At 37.5% G+C, this 22,985-nt stretch overlaps 1 protein-coding gene across 5 annotated transcripts in view; it reads right to left on the bottom strand.

Moving 5' to 3' along the window:
• The window catches only part of pcdh7b (protocadherin 7b), a 118,134-nt gene that overhangs the window by 36,271 nt on the left and 58,878 nt on the right, over nt 1-22,985 (bottom strand). For 2 of the 5 annotated variants that reach the window (XM_059535532.1, XM_059535558.1), the window contains exon 2: nt 19,659-19,875. The exons of 2 other annotated variants lie outside the window; for them this stretch is intronic. In XM_059535532.1, the coding sequence (XP_059391515.1) occupies nt 19,659-19,875 (217 nt within the window). The remainder of the gene's footprint in view (nt 1-19,658; nt 19,876-22,985) is intronic. One more of the 5 variants, XM_059535541.1, reaches the window with a different exon arrangement.

The raw sequence follows: 22,985 nt of genomic DNA on the forward strand, positions 1-22,985 counted from the left end.
TATGTCGATGACATTTTAATCTTCTATAGTAACATACGTCACAGCAGAAGTCAAAAGTTCATCATCGTACAGTCTACATGCATATTGTACTCAAAATTATTAGATCCATGTCGCACAGTGTGACCTGCACTGATCTTCTAGGATCATTAAAATCGCTCAGTTTGTAAAAGGCTTTACTTAAGTAAAATTTGAATTACTGAATATGACACGACTGCGACTAAACTAAAATGAACACGGATAGTTGGTAGTATTTCAAACGTCATATTTCTGTCTGCTCAGCCTTCTGCGATGAAATATTAAAGAGTAGCTTGACATTGCGCTTTAAGCACCTACATACAATTCTTATCCAGTAACAGCGGCTTAACAGACATTCATATGTTAAAAATCAATATTTCTCCAACCTGTCAACAGTGTGCTTTAGTGATTGAGGCAGTGGCCTCTCACTCTGACATTGAGCTTGAGGGAACAAGGTCGGCCTTCCAGCTGTCATCGCAGCCCTGGTGTTGTATAATTCTCGTCGGTAGCTCTATTTCATTTTTCCTCCCAAACATTGTTGATTCATTTGGGAGACGGGCGAGGAGAGTGAGGAAGCCGGGGAAGTGCGAACAGCTCGAACGATCTAGAGAGAGCCAGATTAAAGCCGACACAAAGAGCGTTTTGATTAGGCGTCATGGCCGGCACTGCATGATGACTTTTTATGCTATCTACTGTAGCCACGCGTGACTAAAGGGTTATTTGACGCAAAACCCCAGCCAGGGAGCGGAGAGGTCATAATGGCATTGACTCATTGTCACATCGCTAATAATTGCAGCTTGCTGGAGATCGTTAACATACTTTTCACTTGTCCTGCAATAAAAGAGCCATATTGCTATATGGGTTTGTGGTTTGTGTGGAGGGAAAGATGACGGAGGAGGATCTTTCCCTCGCTTTTCTACAGGTGTGCTCTGGTTAATCTATCTGTCATCTGTTTGGCAGTTGTTGGTTGTGTCAGCTGGTGTGAGGGAACAGGTGGGGCATGGTCCTGAGTGAAGATAATTAAACACCTCTGAGAAGGAGAGCCATTCATTGCTCTTCTCTCTCTCTCTCTCTCTCTCTCTCTCTCTCTCTCTCTCTCTCTCTCTCTCTCTCTCTCTCTCTCTCTTCTCCATCTTCCTCTCTGACAGCGTGGTATGGTAATGCAGGCCCTTGACTTTGGGAACTCAACCCTGGGTTCAGGACATGTCACTCACCGGGGGTCAGTAGGGGGCGCACTATCGAGCTCAATTACCATGGGCTGTCAATCAAACGGGCCTAGCATAAAACTATTAGTCATTATCTCTACTCTAAAGGACACAGATACCCTTCAAAATTAAAAGCCTTGTAACACAATGCGCCAAGTGCATTAACAGAGGATTATCAGAGTACATACAGTAGATGCTTGTATAAGGGTTTCAAAAAGATTTTAGCAGGGTTGTTGATTGATTAAAAGTTTAATCAAATTAATTACAATATATGATTTTCAATCAATCAAATTAATCAAAATTAATGTATTGCTTATATCTATACATTTGGAGGAGCATTGCTTGGAGTAGGATATTGCTCAGGGCTTTGATTAAATTAACTACATTTATTGCAGAAATGTAGCATATTAAACAAATGTATAGACCATTATAATAGTGATTTGGTGCACAATGATTAATAATAGTAATAATAATAATAAAAAGTAATACTACTACATTCTAAATATTATTAATGTTGAAAATAGTTGTGAAGGACACTTTTATGATAGTTCAAAATAACAGAATTTGTTTGAAATTTAAGCAGGCTCATTTATATTACCCTTCAAATTGCACAAATGTAAATTGTGAACTGAAAATATGACCTAATGGAAACGTCCATATATCGCAAAAAAAGTTTTTACACTCACATGAGGTGCGAGAAACATTCACAAAACTGCAATGGAAAGGTTTTTTTTTTTTTTTTTTTTTTTTTTTATTTACAGGTCAGATGGCATATGTAAAATGTCATATAACCATTCTTTAATGTACAGTAGTATAACCTCCAAGAAAAACGTTGCTTCTCTCCAGTGTAAGGGGCTTTACCTACTATTAATGCTTAGACAATTTATACTGCACAGGTCTGCGGAGCAATGTGGCTCTGTTACAGCCACGCTAGTCAATGCTTGTGTTTATTCCAACTGCGCCACACACATTTCTGAAGCGGCTCTCTGTACTGCTTCTGTAAAGATACACGCATATGCCACATTTGAATACATGAAGCCAAAATCCGTCAAAATCCCACCAAAATCCGTTACAATGACTTTTCGCGAGAGGCAAAAGTTTATGTTTTAGTCTCATAACATTGGTTAATGGAAATGGCGTCATTTCGCAATACTTTTTTTACTTTTTATAGAAATTTATAAAATATCGCCAAAGTTTTGTGCAAATCTGTACTGGAAACGCGCCTAGCAATTTATTCATTGTTTACTGCCACTTTTGTAATCCGTCTAGCTAAATACAGAACATCTTTGTTCCAAAATATTATATATACAGTAACATATAATTGTATTGTATTAAATGTTTGGTTTTTGATTAATTTAGCAATTCTAATCAGTATTATAAATTAGTATAAACACTTTTACAACAGTGAATTTGGTTGCAATAGACTGAAATAAATACTAAGGCGCTTGTAAAGAAACAATAATTCTTTACATAAATGATTCGTTTTTGCAAGCCAAATCCTCACCCAAACTCATGCAAATGCACAGATAGACGTAAACATCATCTCCTTGAGCTTAGTGATGTTTAGAGACGTGTCATAAATCCCGACTCACACAGAGCGTCTGCCTCACACAGTGGCCGTAATTACCAGAGAATCCTCCAGAAGTATTCTCATATCACGGCAGGACTGGCTGTCGAGAAGGATTATTTCCCCACTCTCCGACTACAACACCGATGGCTAGCCAACAGAATGGACTGTCAGCTTGTGTAATCACCCCAATAAAAAAGCAAAGACCTAGTATTCCGTCTCAGTTCTGCAGAAGCCATTTTAAACCCTGATATTAAAGCCTCTCTTTCTGTTTTTCTCTCTATCTTACCCCTCTCAGCTCTTTTCTAATGCGATTAATTAATTACTGCATTTCATTAACACAAGATCATTCATTCTAATGTGATGTGGAATATATTACATTAGGATAACAAGAGTCTCAATTCATAGCAATAATCCTTTGGACATCAGAAATACTATCTGCTACACTCAAACCAGTTCAGTATTTTACATGTTTATCCACAGAGTTCATTTAAAATGATTAAAGTGGATCTCAAAACAGACCATAGCTATCTGGGGTGGGACTATGTGCAAAACTGTGACATGTACGGTAATTTTCCAGATTTATACAATATACAGTGCATATCTATCAGGGTCAGAAATTAAAGAAGGATCAATGCAAGAAAAAAAATGAAAGGAATACCATTGTAGTTTTTTTAATTTTATTTATTTATTTAGTTATTTTTTTAAATAAACATAAAAGTGTGTTGGATATAATTAATTCAATACAGAAAATTATTGATTAAAACTGTCTAAAATGTACAATTAAAATACAATTTTACTCTAAATTTAATACTTGAGGCCTTAACTACAATGTACTTAAACTTTAATAACTTGATACAACACACTTATTGTGCCATACATGTTGCATAAAAAATAAAAAATACCTGCATGTAATTACATCTGTAATTAATTTCTGTAATTACATTTATAGCATATTTAGCACATGTTTTGCAATATGAACACAGTAAGTACATTGTACTTAATTTTGTTCCAAGTACATAGTATTTAAAGCCATTTAATATAAAGTGGGACCAATACTTATGCATATTTTGTTGTTAATTCGGTTAGGACGCTGCCTTAGAAGGTAAATACCTATGTAGGTAGCTAAACAGTTGTTTATATGTTATATGGTTAAAATCAAACATTCCCTCATGAGGTTATAAAAGGTGCTTAAATCAACATCAGATGGCCAATAATATATCAAATAAATCAATTTCTGTATCCATGAGCCTCTGAGTTCTGTGATGTCAAGTGATCTGAAGAGAATCAAGCGTTCAGATCAACATTAACACGATTACTGAGCCCATCATCTCTCCTCACTCTGTATATTTATATGCTTTTTCCTTCACTCTTCTCTTTGTGTGAGTGATCATGTGTGTGAAAACTCCTCATGCTGCATAAGTTAAGGGACTGATGTGAGGAAAACTGGCCGGCCATAATCCACTTACTGATGTAAACACACAGATCTCCATTTACAGGAACGGCCTCTGATCCAATAACACACCTTCGCCCCTGGAGGGAATGTGTGTGCTTGTCGAAATGCAGAAAAAGTCGAGACTGGAATGGTTTGGACTGTTTGGACAATCTTTAAACCTATATCAAAATATAAAGTTTGAAATCAGATCTGGAATACTGTAATCCATAATTTATGCTTGACGGTTAAATGAGCTTGCGCAGATATTTAATCACTGGAGTGTGTGTGTGTGTGTATGTGTGTGTGTGTGTGTTTGTGTGTGTATGAAAGGAATCTAGGCTACTGCCTATCCAAGATTAGTTAACAAGCCTGTCTTTATTTCTTTGTTTTCACCATTTCTTGTTGTGTAGCTGAAAATGAATTATTTCTGACTGTCTGGGACCTTGAAGACAGACAGAATGAGAAGGATAGATGGAGGGAGAGAGAATGAGAAAGACTAGAAAGAAAAAAAAAATAACATGGATGGGTAAAATATTTTTCAACCTGATGCCAAGGACGACAACAGCAACAAACAGCACCATATATTTCCCCTGATACATTCCCGAGCCACTCTTATCATTGTGTTTACTGTGCCTATGAGCTCAACAAAACATGGCTGCTGTGTTTAGATAGACATGCACCCACATACGCACAGTTAAGACTGTGGATTGTGGAATTTAAGTCTTTTGTTTTGCTAATTGCATTCAGTTTGTCCAGGAATCCTTCACTTTGTGTATTCCTAATGTAATCCGACACAGACAAAAGGGGGATGAACAGGGGTGGATGTTCTGGAGCGGACAGGGGTTAAGCGTCTTGTTGAGGCAAAAGGCAATGGTCAAAAGGACATGATCAGACCAGAAACTGAACTGCTAAAGGCTACTCACATCTGTGAAATGCAGCTGGACTGACAAGACCATTGACATTGTGTTTAGTCTTGGGCTGTATTTATTCGCCAATGCCGGTATGAAGCAGCATAGACTGATTAACAGAAATTAATACTTTTGTTCAGTAAGAATGTATTAAATGGATCAAAAGTCACTAATGGGCATTTCAAATTTCTGCTTTGACATCACAGAATCCGAATAGATTTTAAAGTGCATTAAAATTAATTAAACAATACGTGTAAATATTAAATAAAAAATTATAAAGTAAAATAATAATACATATAACATTAAAAAATAAAATAACAATATTCAAATAAAATTGATTTTAAAATATTGCATTATTTCATAATATTACTCTTTTTTACTGCATTTATGATCAAATTAAAGCCTTGGAGATCATAAGATAATTCTTTCTATATTGATATGTAAACAATAATAAGTACAGGTCTTAAACATTTGTATGATATTATATGTATCATGAAAAAAAAAGCTATAATCTAAAGGATAGCTCCAAAGATGATGTTACTAATCATCATTCCATACATTTAAGACTTTTTTCCTTCTGTGGAAATTAAAATGTAGTTTTAAAGTTTTTAATGCTCGTGAATAAATAATTTAAACCAGTTTTGTGAACCAGATCAACTGAAAAAAAAAAATCTGACTTTTAAACTTTCACGTCAAGCATTTCAGTGACTCGAGACTTAAGTTTAAGTCTATTTGCCACATAAAGCTTTTGTATGGCTTCAGAAAACTTGGAACATGTCAAACAAGCTGTACAGAGCATTTTTATTACTTATCATATGGATTTTGGAGCAATGGCTACAACCCGAATGTCAGCAAATTATAATAGATTTCCATTTTTGTTTGAACTATCTCTTTAACTCGACTGCTTAAAGATGAGAAACAGAGAGAGCAAGCTGTCATTCATAAATATGGCTCTGAAACCAGAGACAGTCTCTCTCTCTCTCTCTCTCTCTCTCTCACACACACATATTCCAGTTGTCCTTCGTTGATAACAACGAGTAACCACAGACGACCACACAGGACACAAAGAACCACATCCTCTCGTTTCTAAACCAGAAACAACATCTATTCTCATCTCTCTCTCTCTCTCTCTCTCTCTCTCTCTCTCTCAGCGTCCACCCTTTCCCTCTCTAATGAACATTGCAAAGTGACCTGCTGGGGCCCCGGCACAGACAGCATGGGAGTTTTGAACTTGCTTATGATACTATTATTAACATGCGTGGCGGCGGGCCCTTGTGATGCCTTACCGTGATAAATGAGGATACGTTAATTGGATGTCGAAAAAACTCCCGTTTCCGAAGCTTTTGACACATCCATATCCCCAAACTACCGACTCCTGACGATTTGCAATTAAATAATGGCAGGCAGGAGGAATAGCGGTTCTACAGGACTGGTGGGCAGACTGATTACTGGAGGAACGATATTAAAGAATGCGGCATAAACAGATGATTACAAAAGGGACGGCACCACCTGAGCTACCAGGGGAGAGAGGGGAAAGTGTGCAATAATTATCCATCTAAGAACTGAGATGAGACAAAAACTCTGTAAATGTGTCAGGGGCTTTTGTTTTGTCAATTCGCATCGTAATTAATGCAACTTTGTGTAGATTCAGTGGATCCAAAAGTCCAAGGCCACCACTGAAATTAATTTAATAATATATATATATATATATATATATATATATATATATATATATATATATATATATATATATATACAAATTCAGTGGATCCAAAAGTCCAAGGCCACCACTGAAATTAATTTGATCATATATGTATATATATATTATAATTTAAATTATCAGAACAACAGTTGAGTGAAAAGTTGAATTGGATTATTTAATAAAGGCTTAATATTTGGCATGTCCTTTTAGATAATTGTTACTCAACCTTTTTGACTACTGTCCATATAAATATTCAAAGGTAATGTTTACAGAAATTAGGAGTGTGAACAGATTAAAATAAGTAACTCAAATTACAAATTATAACTGGTAAGAGGTTTGGGGAAAATTAAAAAACAAAGCATTTATTTCAACATTGTTCTTTAAATGATCTTGAGAACCACTGCATTAGCTGACATGGACTCCACAGGTTTGTGCAAAACCTAATGATCCATCAAGACTTGAGTTCACATGGTCAATGTCTCAAATTTTCTTTAGTGACATGTAATAGAATAAGATATAACAAAATCACATGTATTTATTATTTATATCCTGATATTACTTTATATTTCTTCTTCTTATTCTTCTTATTCTTTTTTTTCTAAATCCAAAACCATTCTGTTTATATTTAAGTTTGAATAAAATTCCACTTCCAATTTCTGAATGCAGACTCAACCTTTTGGATGGAGGCCGGAGGTACATTTGCATTTGGCAGGAGCTCTGAAATATAGCGTTCTCTCCACTGGCAGCCATCTTGCAGAGTCTCTTGGAGAGTCTCTTTGCTCGTGACAGTTCACCATCATATCCAGTAATAAATGCGGAGGTGCTGTGGGTTTAGGCAAGATGTTCCTTAGTAATTCCAGCCCGCATTCAGACAGAGACCAAAGACTAACCTGAGTCGAGAGGAGATTTGCAAGCTCATAAACAGTAAACCTCTTTCTCTCCTAATCACCTTGTACAGATAAAGTGTCTTTGCTTTGGGCCCCGCTGCAAACTCAGAAAGAGACTTTTGTACATTGCCACATGCATCAGTGTAAATCCCACATAAAGAACGTCTGCTATTACACTTTCTCAAATACACCCAGAGCCAGTCAGCTTTATAAAACTTAATTTTTTGTACAGCAGTATATTCCCAATGCTACAATGCCTCCATCGGCACTTTCTTTGCCAGACAGAGGGGTGGGATTAATTCATATGTGCAGATTATATACGGGGCCAAAAATTACATAGAGACAAGAAGGAAGATTTAACAGCTAGTGTTGGATAAGCAAAAGTAATCCAAGCTTAACGCATGCACATAAAACAAAATGAAATTAACAAGAAAGTGTGAGAGAAAGGGTTGGGAGACGAAAGAAGACAAAAAAAGTGCAAATATAGACCATCAGGAAATTGCCATTTCGAAGCCTAAAACCATCTGGTCTTGGCTGATAATCTGTTGACCAATTTGATTAATTTTACAAATGGGCGGGTATTAAAATTGTACTGATTTTCATTCTTATTTTTTATATTAAAAAAAAACAGACTTAGAGATGATTTGGAAGGTGAGGTGGGGCAATGCAATGTTTGTAGGATTTAAACAGACGAATACTTCGCTGGCATGTCTTACCTTGCACAACACAGGGGTTATAGATTCCCCCATCACTCATTTCATTCCTCTAAAAAGTGGCCCATTTCTCCTCAGCTTCACCCCCAGAGCAAAACTCTCTGCACCATCAATTATTTCATTCACTCTGTGAATTGGATCATAGTTCACCAGGCTGCACTAGCATGACATCGTCTGAACTCAGCTGAAGTTCACCTGTGGTGTGAGGCCTGCCATTCAGACAGATGAGTGAAAGTGGTGTCCATGTTGTTTTAGCATTGATTAATGTCTCCAGTGGAAGGCTTTTAGCCTGTTCCTGCTAGTCTGACGTCTGCTCATAATTAGAGGAAAATATTTACCCAAGTCTAGTCTTTGTTGAAAAAAGGCAATTTGCCAAGTAATAGTGATGGCTGTGAACGTTTGAAAACCATTAGGAAAGTCAAATACTCGTCAAGTCAAGGCTGGGTTTAGTCATGTAATGTACTTTTCTTGCAACATGACTGAAACCTTTAAAAACCCCTCTTTATCGATCGCAGATGAATGGCAATAGCTTCGCTGTCCTTAAATTTGATTTGTGCCTCTCATTTCTCTATTCTCTTCAGCTTTGTCAATTTAAGCAGTCTGAGAAAATACACATGCCAAATCAAAGTGTCAATCATTAAGTGTTTAATATTATTCTTTCTGATGGATGGTTAACTTACAGATTTTAATTAATCATACTTAACTAAAGCTGTATGGCTTGTATATTGAACGGAAACATGAGGTAAAAAGAGCATTACTGCATAACTTAGGATGTCTGTTATTAACTGAAATTAGGGTGTGTATAAATATATGAAATTAATAGTTTTCATAAACTAGCCAGTGCACAGTTTAATATTCATAATATATATGGATGTAGTAAAACTACTTCCATTTTTTTGTAATTGTATAAATTGTAATTGTAACGCATTTATTGTAATTTTTCTCCTTTGTAATATTTTCACTTTTTTTACATTTAATGTAATAATAATAAAAAAAGTCTCTGATATTTTTTACAGAGAAAATTGAAGTAACACATTACCTTCAACACTAAAAGGATGCCTTGCAAAGCAGACTAACCTAATATTATATATACAGGCAGCACTGTCAGCCATATTGTTCAGTAACAGCAGAGCTAGTGGTTTTCTCCGAAGGGAAACTGCACTATCGAATAAATCACCTCTGTGTGTTCAAGACAAATGAGGCTGCTAGCATTGCACCTGTTAGCAAAATATCCTCACTCGTATGCAAGGCCTCTAAAGAACAGAGCTTCCTTCAAAATAGTGGCCGTTGCATATTAAGCCACCTCCATGATAACAAACATGCTAAAAATGGAGAGAAAAAGAACAAAGCTTAAACAAACAATAGAGGGAGCCTGACTTAGGCGCTTATTTCTGTTTATCATCCTTCTTTTCTCTCTGACCATCAAAAAACCCTGAAGATTAGGCCTAGGCTGTAAGCAACAAATAGGGGGGGGGGGGGGGGGGGTTGTGGGGAGGGGGAGTCATTTTCATTCTAGTTTTTCAGCGGATAAATCGGACACAAATATTTCTTGCCATGGCCTACTTGCTGAGCCTTGGCCTTATGCAGAATTCAATTCCAATTTGTCGCTTGGTTTCTGCTTGTGTTTGCGTGTGTGCATCCTCAGGGGTGGGTGTATTGTTTGTGGGTATTGTGAGTGGATTTGAGGAGCCCATCTTACGGATTAAAACCTCTCTCCGGTTTTGTCAGATCATCCAAGCACTGTGGCACTAAATCAGTGTGGGTGGTTTTTATCATTATTTCAATCCATCCACCACCAGCCCCCTTCACTACAGCAAATGTTGCATCTAAGAGAAGCCTATGCATGGAGATCAAACAAGAAAGAAAGAAAGAAAGAAAGAAAGAAAGAAAGAAAGAAAGAAAGAAAGAAAGAAAGAAAGAAAGAAAAAGAAAGAATTGACATTTTAATTAAAATGTAACATTTAAATCAATTATTTCATTCAATGTACTTATCGTCTAGGATTTTACATTGTACTTATATTAAAATGGCATGTTATTGCATGCGTATTAGATCTACAATTACCTTATAATCCTCCCTTAAACTTAACCATAACACTAAACTAGTCCTTAACTTTATTCCATATTTTACTTCAATAGCAGCAAGTGTTTTTAATTATAAAACAAACACAAGTAAAGACATAATATAGAAAGAAAGAAAGAAAGAAAGAAAGAAAGAAAGAAAGAAATAGGGGATTAATCACTCATGTTTAATTTTTAAGTAGAACAGCAAGAGCCAAGGAAAGACTGACAGCAACATTGGGAAGGAAAAACAACGGTTATAGGAACGATATAAGAAGTAGCAAAGAAAGAGAAGGAAAGCAATCTGATAGAAGTCCTTTGAGAATGGAAGACTAGATTGATGGAGAGAATATAAAGAAGTCCATGGCTAAACTCAGAGAGCCACGGGCTCTGGTAAACTCCCTCCATGGCCCTGCCTCGTATCGCCCATGGCTAGTCATTATTTCCTTAGAGTAACCACACAAAAGCCCTGAACGGCACACACACACACACCTTTTGTTTCACATTCTAGTCCCCTCAAACCAGGTGTGTCTCTTGTTTTGTGTTAAAGTCACTAATCCTTTTTTCCGGCAAGGGTTATAAATCCATTTCTTCTGTCTTTTCTGTCAGAGTCATGTGATCTTGAGGTAATTGTCTGCGTCTTGGAGTATTTTATGCCAACTTCTCTTTACATAATGAAAAACAATCGTTGCTCCCTTTAGGGCTCACTCATCCCTTTTTAAAAGTCTGTGCTCTTTGTACCTCAGAACATTTTTGTTCTTTTGTTTGCTGAATCGGCCCATTTGTGTGTTGTGGTATGTGGGAGGTTAAATGTGCAAAGTTAAAAAAGTTTTATCTAGGGTTTTGACTGCCATCACCTGGCTCTCCGTAAGGTTTGGCTGAACACGTGTGTGCGTTTTGTGCATTTCTAGTGGCCGTGCATCTACTTTGCCACTGTTTGCAACCCAAAAAAGACTAAACCTTCAAAACGCAGTGGGGAGCATACAGTTGTAGGAGAGACTTGAATGAGATTTGTCAGGCCCCAGGCATATTTTACATGACATTTCAATAATTATGTGCCAATGCATATTCACCTCACAACAGGCACCCAATGAAAAGCAATGCCAAAAATAATTCCCTGAACTGTCAGGTGTTTATTTTATTTGTCTAGCTGCCACCACAATTCCTTTCTTTCCCTGACCTTGCACTGTTTTTCAATTGACACGCAATTTCTAGACATCAAGGCACTTGCTTAGAAAACATTCAGATGCTGATAAAAAGAAAATGCTGCCATAATGCATGACTTGAGCAGTTATGACAGAATTCTTTCTTTTTGTCTGTTTGTTGCACAATTCCCCAATGTTTATTTTTAGAAAGAAAGGGATTGATTCTGTTAAATGTGATAGTTTGAGAGACGGGCGCTTTTCTGTTCATGAAAGGTCACGGTTCATGCTAAGAGGTGCGGGACAGAGGCACAACTAGAGCTTTGAGATGAACCTCTCAAATGCCACCAATTGACACGTGCAGAAACGTCTCCTCCTGTCAAACTCATTCTGCCTCACCTACATTCATGCTCTCTGCGGGCGGAATGCCAGCCTGTTTCTTTTTTAATAAGACAAAGGAGGACGAGTGAATGGAAGGAAGAAGAGAATAATAGAATGCCAAAGGCCTCAGTGGCTTTGCTTCTTGTGCTGCAGGGATGCATCTTCCTCCTTTTCTCACCTTGAGCTCTCGCTAGTGTGGTAGTCTACTCATACATCTCAAAACAGGGGCAGATTTATACTAGGCCAATGCCAAAGGGACTGCTGGAAAACATTTCAGAATGGATAACATTTTGCAGCAAGAGAAATAAATATTGGGGGGGGGGGGTATTGTTAGAGATAGTGAAAGTACCTTCATGGTCACTGTTAATCTCTTCTTCACCGCAAAGCGATCCATCATATTAAGCTAAACATAGATGGGTGGTGTTGTCTGATGGTGCGAACAGCAGTCATGTGATATGGTTGGCAGGCAATGAGATCGTTAATGATATTCAGGGTGTTAAGATACAGATTCTATGACTTTTTGGCCTCCTTTGATCTCTCTCTCTCTCTCTCTCTCTCTCTCTCTCTCTCTCTCTCTCTCTCTCTCTCTCTCCTTCAGTTCTCGCTTTATCGTGTTTAATTTCCAGCTCGGTAATTAAGCTGATCCGATACCTGATGTGATTGCAGGTACTTCAAAGTCTTGCCACAAAGTGATGGTGAGTGTCTCATTTATTTGAAAGGTCTTGCGGCCATCTCCACTAATGCCTGCCTTGGATTTTAATAAGAGCACTCAAAGAAACAGCCTTCAACAATTATCATAATGTTCAGAGAACTTAAAAATAGCAGTAAATAAATGCATTTGACCAGAGAGAGAGAGACTGAGTGAAATGTTACCCTCATGTTTTTCCCTATGCATTTTAATTCAAACACATATTCAAACTATTCTCCAAGCAGTTATGTATAGGTTAAAAGTATTTTCTGACATGAATGAGTTGCATAATTTTATAATGTGGTTACAGAATTCTCTATACTTTGGCTGCAGTACAGATAAAACACTAAATCTTCTATGTTGTGAGGCTATTGTGCGATTCCTTTTAACAAGCCTTGGAATACTGAATATGTATTCCTAGGCTTGTCAAGCCTTGGAGCTTGGGAGTCTTTCAATAAGCTCAGCAAACGGCTGACTCATTATTCCCCTGGGTTATTTCCAGTCAGAGGACTTTGGGAATTCCTGGAATGATTGACTGCGACAACAGGACATCAAAAGTTAAGAAACTAACTGCTGCGAAAGCCGAAGGTTAGTGCTGTCAATCAAATATGCTGGAAAAACATGCAAAAATAACATGTAACATGATAACCAACAAGTCCTCTTTCACTGAAAAACATCTTTACTGAAATATAAAATTAACTTGCTGGGTTAAACCAATGAGCAAAACTAGAATAATACTGTAGTACTATTCGAACCCTTTAATCAACCAAACTAAATTAGCAGTTTTAAACTAGAACAATGTTGACTCACTGTTGACAAAAAACATTGCGTGCTTGAACATTCATTCAATCCTAACTTGGTTAAACACCCTCTTAACTCTGTTGTTAAACTCCCTCTCACTCTTTGAATTTATAAATTAGGATTATTTGAGATAATGAGAGACACATTCCTGAGGTGCAACATTGTGGATGATTTGGCTGTTGGAACAAAGCAACCACTTTTTTTTTTTTTACCTTAGAGGGTAGTTCAGTTGTAGACACTGGGAATGGCTGCATAATTGCAGAGCTTCTAAAATGTTTAGTGCTTTTATGTTCAGGAAGACTCCACCTGTTCACAAAAGCCAGGTGACGCACAAACACTTGGCAGGAAATACAAATGAAATACTGCTTGTTTTATACAGGTCTAGTATGGCGCTCTGCCTGAACAATACTTGCCACTTCACTGAACTCCCAAAGGCTGAAGTTTGCACATGCTAGAGGGGCGAGCTTGTTTTTGTTTCGTACTGATTAAGAAAATCCACACGTTTTCACCTCCTAGTGCTCAACGTCCTGGCAGTCTCATCTAAAAGCAACTGGAAGATGAATTGCTGAGTGAAGATAAATATGACATGGTTACACAATTCAAACCAGTAACCAGAAATACCTGTTTTGTCTTCTCAAACACAGAGATGAGTATCTGTAATACAACTGCATAACCATCTGCACTTATGTTTGAGAAAGGAATTCAAGACAGGAATGTTTGAATAATGGTCGCAGCACGAATGAGTGTTTATGCTTTGGGTGTTAATAATCCTGTTTAATGATGTGTGACTGTTTTTTTCAGTAAGACAAAATACGCATGAGAATGCAAGTGTATATTTTAGCTAATAAGATCAACCACAAAACATGTCACATGCACACACTCAACCTTACAAGTGTAGGAACCTGCCCATAATCCTGAACCTGATTCCAATTTTCTGATAAAGAAGAGCTCTATTAACTCTTTAGTGCTGGTTGACTATAACAAATGACCTTGAGTCTCAGGTCTGCCGACGTGACGCTCGTACAACACACCAACCGCAGCAACTCGCTCCCATTGTCCCAAACTGACTGAAGCCACAAAGTCCAAACAAAAACTAACAAAGGTTACGCACAAACTTTCTAATGAATGCGAATGCCAGTAAAGGTGGCTTGTGATGCTTGCCATTGCTTTAGTGATCTCTCTCTCTCTACAATTATCGGCCCCGCTTGAGTTCTGGAGAAATAAAAAATGAGGTTTATTGGATTGGGGCTCTACCGAGCTCTTGAAATATGAATAGCTTTAATTAAAAGCGACTGGCATTGCCATCTGGCCCTCTGTATCCGGCTTCTCTAACGAAGTGAGTGTACGCTTGGTGTTCATTTATTTATTTATCTGTATGTTTGCTAATGGCCAAGTTGCTAAGACAAACTTGAGAGGTACAAGTAAATTGTGCAGTTAACAAATACATGTTTTAACTACTACAAGTGAGTTTGTTTGGTATCTATAAAGAAGCTGCTCATAACACCCTCCCCCCATTTTTATTTTCCCCTAGTTTGAAGAACAATTAAAAAATCTTAACAGCCTTTTTTCAACTATGAAGAACCTTTTGGAAAATGGAAAGGTTGTATGGATCACAAAGGTTCTTCATGGAACCATACACTACATACACACACAGCGGAAACTATTTTAATTCAGTGTGAAATTTACTAGTAATTTCTGAGTAAAATGTGTATCTATACCTTTTTGTATAGATAGTACAATCAAGCAAATCAAAGCAAAGTAACAAAGCTAATATCAAGCTGATCCAACACAATCTTCCCTATCTACATCTATCAGTGTGGAATGCTGAAAGTGAATCCTGAAACACAACTGGCAATAAAAAACCTGCCATTTTTTATGATTCATAAACAGATCTGAAGTTATCATTTCAGTTCCCATCATCTCCAATTGCATTAACCTTGGGCTTTTACTGATCTGAGAGTAGCTGTTGATTATACAAGGTAATATTCAGCCAGATCTCAATTCTTGCTTTAAGATATATTATACACCCAGCATCTGTCCACAATCATGATGAGATTACAGAAACACTTAAAGCTTAACAAGCAGGCTCTAGAGACAGACATCTCCAGGGTTTAAACGGTGGTCAGAGAGTTTTGCTCACTGTTCCTTTAGAGAAATCTTTATCAATGGCAAACGCTCCACTGTCTCTAAGGAAAATAAAGCATTGTCTTTCTATCTATTTGTCTGTCAGCCATAATGAAACCACAAAGTTACAGGATAATAACATCTAAGTGATGATGTTGGAAAGCAGAAAAACACTTGGGGAGAGAAGATGCAAGTCACATGGTTCAGCACAGGGGAGTGAAGAGGGAGAAGTAAGAGATAAGAACGAGGAGTAGAGCAAACGTATTGACTGGATGATCATCGATTGACAACGACCAAGTCGAAGAGCGGGAGTTTTACAGAAAGTCAATCAGTCTCTTTCCCACTCGCTCGCTCACACTCTCTTTCACAGGTACATTCATGTGCCCATTAAAGGAGGAAATATCTAATCGCTGTGTACTATCAATATTTTATATGTTTATGCAGCGTGTGCTGCATTGACATTTGTTTGTGCAAGAGAAAGAGAAATTGAAAAAGAGTGGGATAGAGGGAGAAAAAGAGTGTGTGTTTTGGAAAACCCATCTTCACAGCAGGACTTCTTCATTAGGGGGACGCCCAGTTCCTGCCATGACCTTAATCCCAAAACAAACAAACACACTCACAACAAAAACCTCACCAGGATCCCAATCACACACTTCCTTCACATGCATAATGACCACAATTACAGACCTTCGCTGATTCTTTCTTTCAAGTGATGGCATTTTGCCCATCTGTTAACTGCAGGGGTGTCTGTGTGTGTGTCTGTATGATCTCCCGTCCATATTTTAATTGACTCCAGGATATCAGAGCTGTAATATAGCATTAGGGAAGCAGCACTGTGAGGGGCAATGACTGCCATTTAACTTACTTAATTAAGTGCTTTCCATGAGAAGGACACTGAGAATGTTACCCTTTCAACAAATAAAAACCCGCAACATTCTTTGCTCTCCTGTTGTGCTACAGACAGGGCAAGACGACCTTGTTTCATTTTCTCACAAAACATGATTTGGCACAGCTTGCAGTGACTTAGTCTGACTTTTTTTTTTTTCTCAAACAACCAAAACATAGCTGCCTTCTTGGAAAACACATATATACTGAACTTTTTGGCTGACAAAAAACACTTGTTTTGGTTTTAAAAAAAATATTTACATCTGTATAAAAATGCGCAGAGAGTTTTGTTTAATCATAGAATGTCCTACCTGGAATACGTATGAATAAATCACATCCACTCAAGGTGCATATTCTTTATATGATTAATTGATTTGACAAAGAATATGAACTTTAAGGAATGTAATTTAATTGTTTCATTTAATTAGATTATGTGTGTGTGTGATTTAGACTGCACCCAAATAAAGTTAAAATAAATAAAATCCCTGGATGAATGAATGCATTTGTCAAAGGATAGCTTTCTTACTAAATATTAATCTGATCATTTATATAATCACCTATATGCAGTTACAAGCTTTTGTACAAATATAAGAAAACAGAAGAAAACGATTTGTGACCAAATGTAAACTAGGGGTATTAATGAAAACTACTTTTTAAATATAACAACAGCAATTTAAAAACTATTAGATTTCATTAGATCTCCAAGACACCTTAGTGTGTAACTTCTATAATCAAAACACCACTTTGTGTATAAAAAAGTGTGTATTTTTGTGTTAAGGCATTGGAAGGTAAATATATCTAAATTGCACTCAAGAAGTATGATCATACACTTAAAAGTGAGTATGGATGTTGTCTAAGTCCCCTGAGAGAGCATTAAAAGCATTAAATGAACCTAACACCGACCCAAAAGACTGTCAAAGCGGAACTAACCAATAGCATGCCTAAGCCAATTATAGATCCACACACACACTCAGGACATTTCTGTCATGAAAGAGACATTGACAGCAACTTTGCTGGGTCGCAAGTGTGACCGGCTGTGTATTTGAGTGTGTATGAGTCTCTGTGTGTGATGTTTGATAATGCATGAGCCCAGCAGAGCACATCAGCTTTGAAAATTTTCCGCATAAACTTCTAACTGCATTGAATGCATAAGCTATTGTAATAATGTTCACTTCTGCTCAGTTCTAAGCCGAACATAGTCTCCTGACTTTTCTATTTTCCCCACATCTCTCCCTCTCTAAACCCCTCTCTCTCTGACTCTCTCTCTCTCTTTCTCTCTCTCACACACACACACACACACACACACACACACACACACGCGCTGATTCTCCTAAAGATTGGGAGCAGCAGGGTGAGGCATCTCTTTTATTTATCAGAAAGTGATTCATCTGTTTGTTTGCATCTGCCCTTGAAAGATCTTACAAGAAAGATAGAATGGAACAGGAAGAGAGGGAAAATGCAGAGACTTGAGGTGGCAAGAGAGAATGAAAATAGGAGAGAAGAGAGATAGAAAGAGAGCTAGATGAGAAGACAAACGGATCATTAAATGATTACTAATAAACCATCAGATATAATGTCTGTGCATGCGCCTCTGTGCATTCATCCATCCCAAAGTCTATAACTTCCTGGAGTTGTGCAGTTTGAGACTAAATAAATGCAATGATGGCAACATTAGACACATCAATAACTTTCCTAACCTTTGAACTATTGAAAATGGAATGATGACGTCTTTTGATAACATGAAATATATAAGCCAATGCATGTCACAAATGAGACTATAAACAGCTTTTCGATACCCATCAGCAACATCCTTAATGTTCCCTCCTTCTTGGGTCTGACTGATGGCCAAATTCACAGTTTTGATCTAATCAGCCTTGCATCGATCTCCTAGTGACCAATTATTTTTAGCTTAGTCTGAATTAGAGCCAGACTTAAATTGAGCTAATTTGGTGCAGAAGTGTCCAAATGCAAAGGCTTCAGATCCAATGCAGTAAGTTGGCAAAAACAACCTCCATTCCACAAAGCCTGTTTAATCCTCATTTAGGACAAAGTTCTCCTTGCAGTAAAGTTAAAAATCTAATTCTGCAGTGCTTTACCAAGTCTAGCATTTTCCAACCTTCTACAAACCATGAGGTTTTAGTGTCATACGACCAGTCTCAGTGAGGTAACACAATACACTAGGAAAACTTTAGTGCTATGGACCTGATATCTTGACTCCAAGAGTCTTCTAACATGTATTCCTATGAGTAAGCAGAATAGACATTCCACAGAAAATGGCACACCGAGCTCACACAATACACACCTGTTGCTGATAAAGTATCAAATGTGGACAAGACAGCCCTTAATGTTCGACAACTGCTACCGAATACCTCCCCAACAGTGGCTCCATTGATACAGACCCAACACTGGTTGGTTAGTCATTAACAATGGAGCTAACTGTTGACCACAGAGAGCTTCTACAAGGGATAGGTAACTCAGCCACAATGAAACTAGATAAACGCTCTTACTGTTCAAGCCATTTCACCTGTTAAACCCTACAATTTAAAGAGCGCGATAGGCATGGCAGCATATCATACTGACAGTGATTACTGAAAAACAGCCAAAATTACTCAAGCAAAAACTGTTCCTGAAAATGTGTTTTTCAACTTACCACAGCACAGTAAAAGTGAAGAAAATGATATTTTAATCTATTTATCTGGCACACAAGCAAATCTTTGAGGTTTAAACGATGAGTTATGTCTCCAATGAAACAGCCCTGACCTTATCTGATACTAAGATACTATACTCGTTAACCGACCTTTAGCTCTTACTGGGTAAACACAGCAAAACAAATACAAATGAACTGTATTTAAATATATATGTTAATGCTTATGAATACTTGTGAGCTGTTGAGCCAGTCACACTAAACACTTCAATCACAGTTTTATACTTAGCCTGTAAGACAAACCTAGCAATTCCCGCTTATTCAGACTTTTCTATTCATATCTGCCAATAACCAAGCCTCTGTAAATCTGTGTCAGCGTAGCTGTGTGTGAGTGTGTGGCCTTTTGTGATTTTTTTCCTATCTCGTTGACTGATGAGTATGTCTCTTTTTATTTAGCTGTTTAGCCTAACTCTGACTTATCTTTTTTTTGTGTTTGCCCCTACCATTTTCCATATGCTCTGCCTCACCGACACTGCCATCGGGCGTAGTCCTCTCATAGGCGTCTTCGGGTAGAGGTAGGGCACCTAGTCTGGGGCCGGACGAGCTCTTGCTGCTGGGCGTCTCCGACTCCTCCAGTCCACTGTCGTAGCAGCTCTGCAGTGAGCCCTGGTGCGGGTCCTGTGGCTGGCTCACCACCGAGAAGGTCACTCGGCGGAACGGCTACAAGAGAAGAGATTGCTGGGGGTCACTGGACTGAAGAGGTCGAAGAAGAGGGGTTGATGGGGGGGGGTGTGGGAGGGATAACTCTGAGTGAAAGTATTTTGCTTTAGCTGTAGTTAGATTAGCGCACTGCGCTACATGCTTCAAAACGACACAAACAGCAACTGGATTAATGTCTATACGTAGCTTGAAAGCAGCACTCGGCAAGGGAAGCTAAAAAATAAACAAAACAATACTAATGAGCTTCACAGCACTTGTTTAATGATTCTCACATGAACAAAAATGGTAGGATAGTAAGTTCAATGCCCACAGGAGTAAGTACAGATGCCACGCTTGGCATTGTGGTTTAAATATAGCGGCGGAGGTCTGAAGGACGTCAAAGTCTCCTTGTGTGGTTTACTTTATAGCAAAAACAGGACAAGAGGAACAAGTATGGTCCCAATGGGAGATAGAATGGAACACATGGCTACAGGCTAATAAACAAGCACATGGATCCACACACATATTTTTCAAAGTAACTAAAGAACAAATAGGTGGAAGGATGCACACAGGAGTAATAAACTTTACACTGAGGCTTGTGTGAATTTGTGCTCTGCGCTCTGAACCTTTGATTTTAATTTCCTCTTTCTCTCGGGTTGTCTCAGTTGAGGAATGACACAAAAGACAGCACGTTCGGAGGAGATGACTGACAGTGAGCCGGGAAGGGAGACAAATTTTTTAGGTTTGTGCTGAGATCCAGCAAAAAAAAAAAAAAAAAACAAAGCTGGGAGACAAATTAAACTAGGAAGGACATGAAGTCTACTTGATATGGTTCAGTTCATTAAAGAGAACCAGATATGCATGAAATCAAGTGATGAACTATTTTTGTACTTGTTTTCTGCTGTTATCAAAGCGAAACGTCTTGCTAAGGTGGTATACTGATGCCCTTTAGGAATTTTTTTAAATAGGAAAATGAATTTGTTGTCCCGATTTAACTGCTCCTGTAAAATAAGACTTTTTGTCCTTCATATCCCAATGAAATACATTAAGATAATGGATACATATGGGGTTTGAGCTAAATGAGTGACTGGACGAGTGAGAGAAAATGAGCATGAGAGAGAGAGGGCTGAAAGGTGGAAATTAAATTTTGATAATTTAACTAGCGTTGGAGCCTTGTAATTAAACCATTGACTCTTCCTGTCTGGGTAAATGAAAGCAGAGGGAAAAAAGAGAAGACAATGGAGAAGAAGTGATCCCTCCACCCTCCCATCATTCTTTCTGTGTCTCACTCTCCAGCCTATTACTTACTCAAATTATCCTACACTGAATGTTGGTGCTGTTTAGTCTGTCTGTGTGTGTGTGTGTGTGTGTGTGTGTTTGTGTGTGTGTGTGTGTGTGTGTGTGTGTGCTCTTGTTTTTGTGATATATCAGGACACAACTTTGTATAATGACATGGGTATGATGCAGGTATTACAAGGAGAGGCTGACTTATGAGGACATAACCCATGTCCCCATTTTTCAAAACGCTTATAAATCATACAGAATTATTATTATTATTATTTTTTTTTTTTTTTTTGAGAAAGTAAAAATGCACAAAGTTTCCTGTGAGGTTTAGGATTAGGTGTAGGGTTGATGTAGGGCGATAGAATATACAGTTTGTACAGTATAAAACCATTACGCCTATGGGATGTCCCCACTTTTCACAAAAACAAACATGCGTGTGTGTGTGTTGAAAATGAATTCACTTCAATTCAACAGTAAGAAACCCTGTTATTGTTCATGATGGTCTTATGACATTTATAGATAATACCTTGATGTATAATTTTTTTTTTCTATGAATTAATTAATTACAATACAATTTAATGAAATTTTATGAAATATTTACAAAACAAAACGTTGATATTATGTTAATTTCAACCAAAGGTAAAGGAGCTAAACTTAATCAATTTGATTAACTGTCTAATTTAAATTTAATAAAAAATATAAATAAATAAATAAAAATAGTGCATGGCTCTGTATGCAAAACTGATTATAACATTTCGTTTTATACAATACGTAACATCATCCCTTACTCTTTCTATCCAATACTGCGGTCTGAAAAAGGTTGAAGACCCTGGCTCTAAATAAATATAAACTTCAACCAAAAAGGCTTTTTTTTCCTTTTTTTTTTTTTAACTGCAGCAAAACTTTGACTGATGCATTAAATAGACACTAACAAAGCAGCAGCATCTCTAACTGTTTGCCTCTGGCCTTCTCCCCACTGCCCCGCTTCCTGTCACTGCACATTTTCTTTCAGGAATATTAAACAAGACAGAGCACCATCATTCACTCCTCTTTTTCTGTCCAACTCGCTGCCTTTCAGACTGAGTGGCCTAACACTCACCATTACTCCAAATTGTCCCTTTAATTTGACACATCGCCATAATCTCTGCATTTGTATTCTGTTAGGTTACTAGGGTCTAACTTTCAATGTAAAGTAGTGTACACACACACACACATGCCTGTTTAAAGGATTACTCCATTCCAATCAAAAAAAAAAAAAAAAAAAAAAAAAAAAAAATATATATATATATATATATATATATATATATATATATATTATATATTATAATATTATTCAACCATTTGTTTCCTCTGTGTCGCTCCACATCACCGTAGTGCCGTTTTGGAGAATATTCGCTGAACACAAACTGTCTCTGCTATTCTGTTTCAGCCGCGACACAAGGATACATTTTTTAAGTGTATTTCCATCTTGATTTGAACAAAAACAGCACATCTGTGCAGCACGGCTGACACAGAAGAACGTACACAGCTCGTGTCCAGTGGATATTCTCAAGTGATGTGGAAAGACACAGGGGAGACAAATAGTTGAATAAAGTCATTATTCTTTGCATACAAAAAATATTCTTGTCACTTCATAACATTACGGTTGAACCACTGATGGCAGATGGACTATTCTGACAATGTATTTCATACTTTTCTGGACCTTGACTGTATTTTACTTGTCAGTCAGTGGGACAGTCACAAGCCTCCCGGTTTTCATCCAAAACATGCCCTTGAACAAAATCTCTCCAAAATGAGAGATGAGAGTCTGAGAACTGACAAAAACTTGCTATGTCATCACACAGTAG

Source organism: Carassius carassius, chromosome 3 (genome assembly GCF_963082965.1).
Source record: "Carassius carassius chromosome 3, fCarCar2.1, whole genome shotgun sequence".
Taxonomy (NCBI): Eukaryota; Metazoa; Chordata; class Actinopteri; order Cypriniformes; family Cyprinidae; genus Carassius; species Carassius carassius.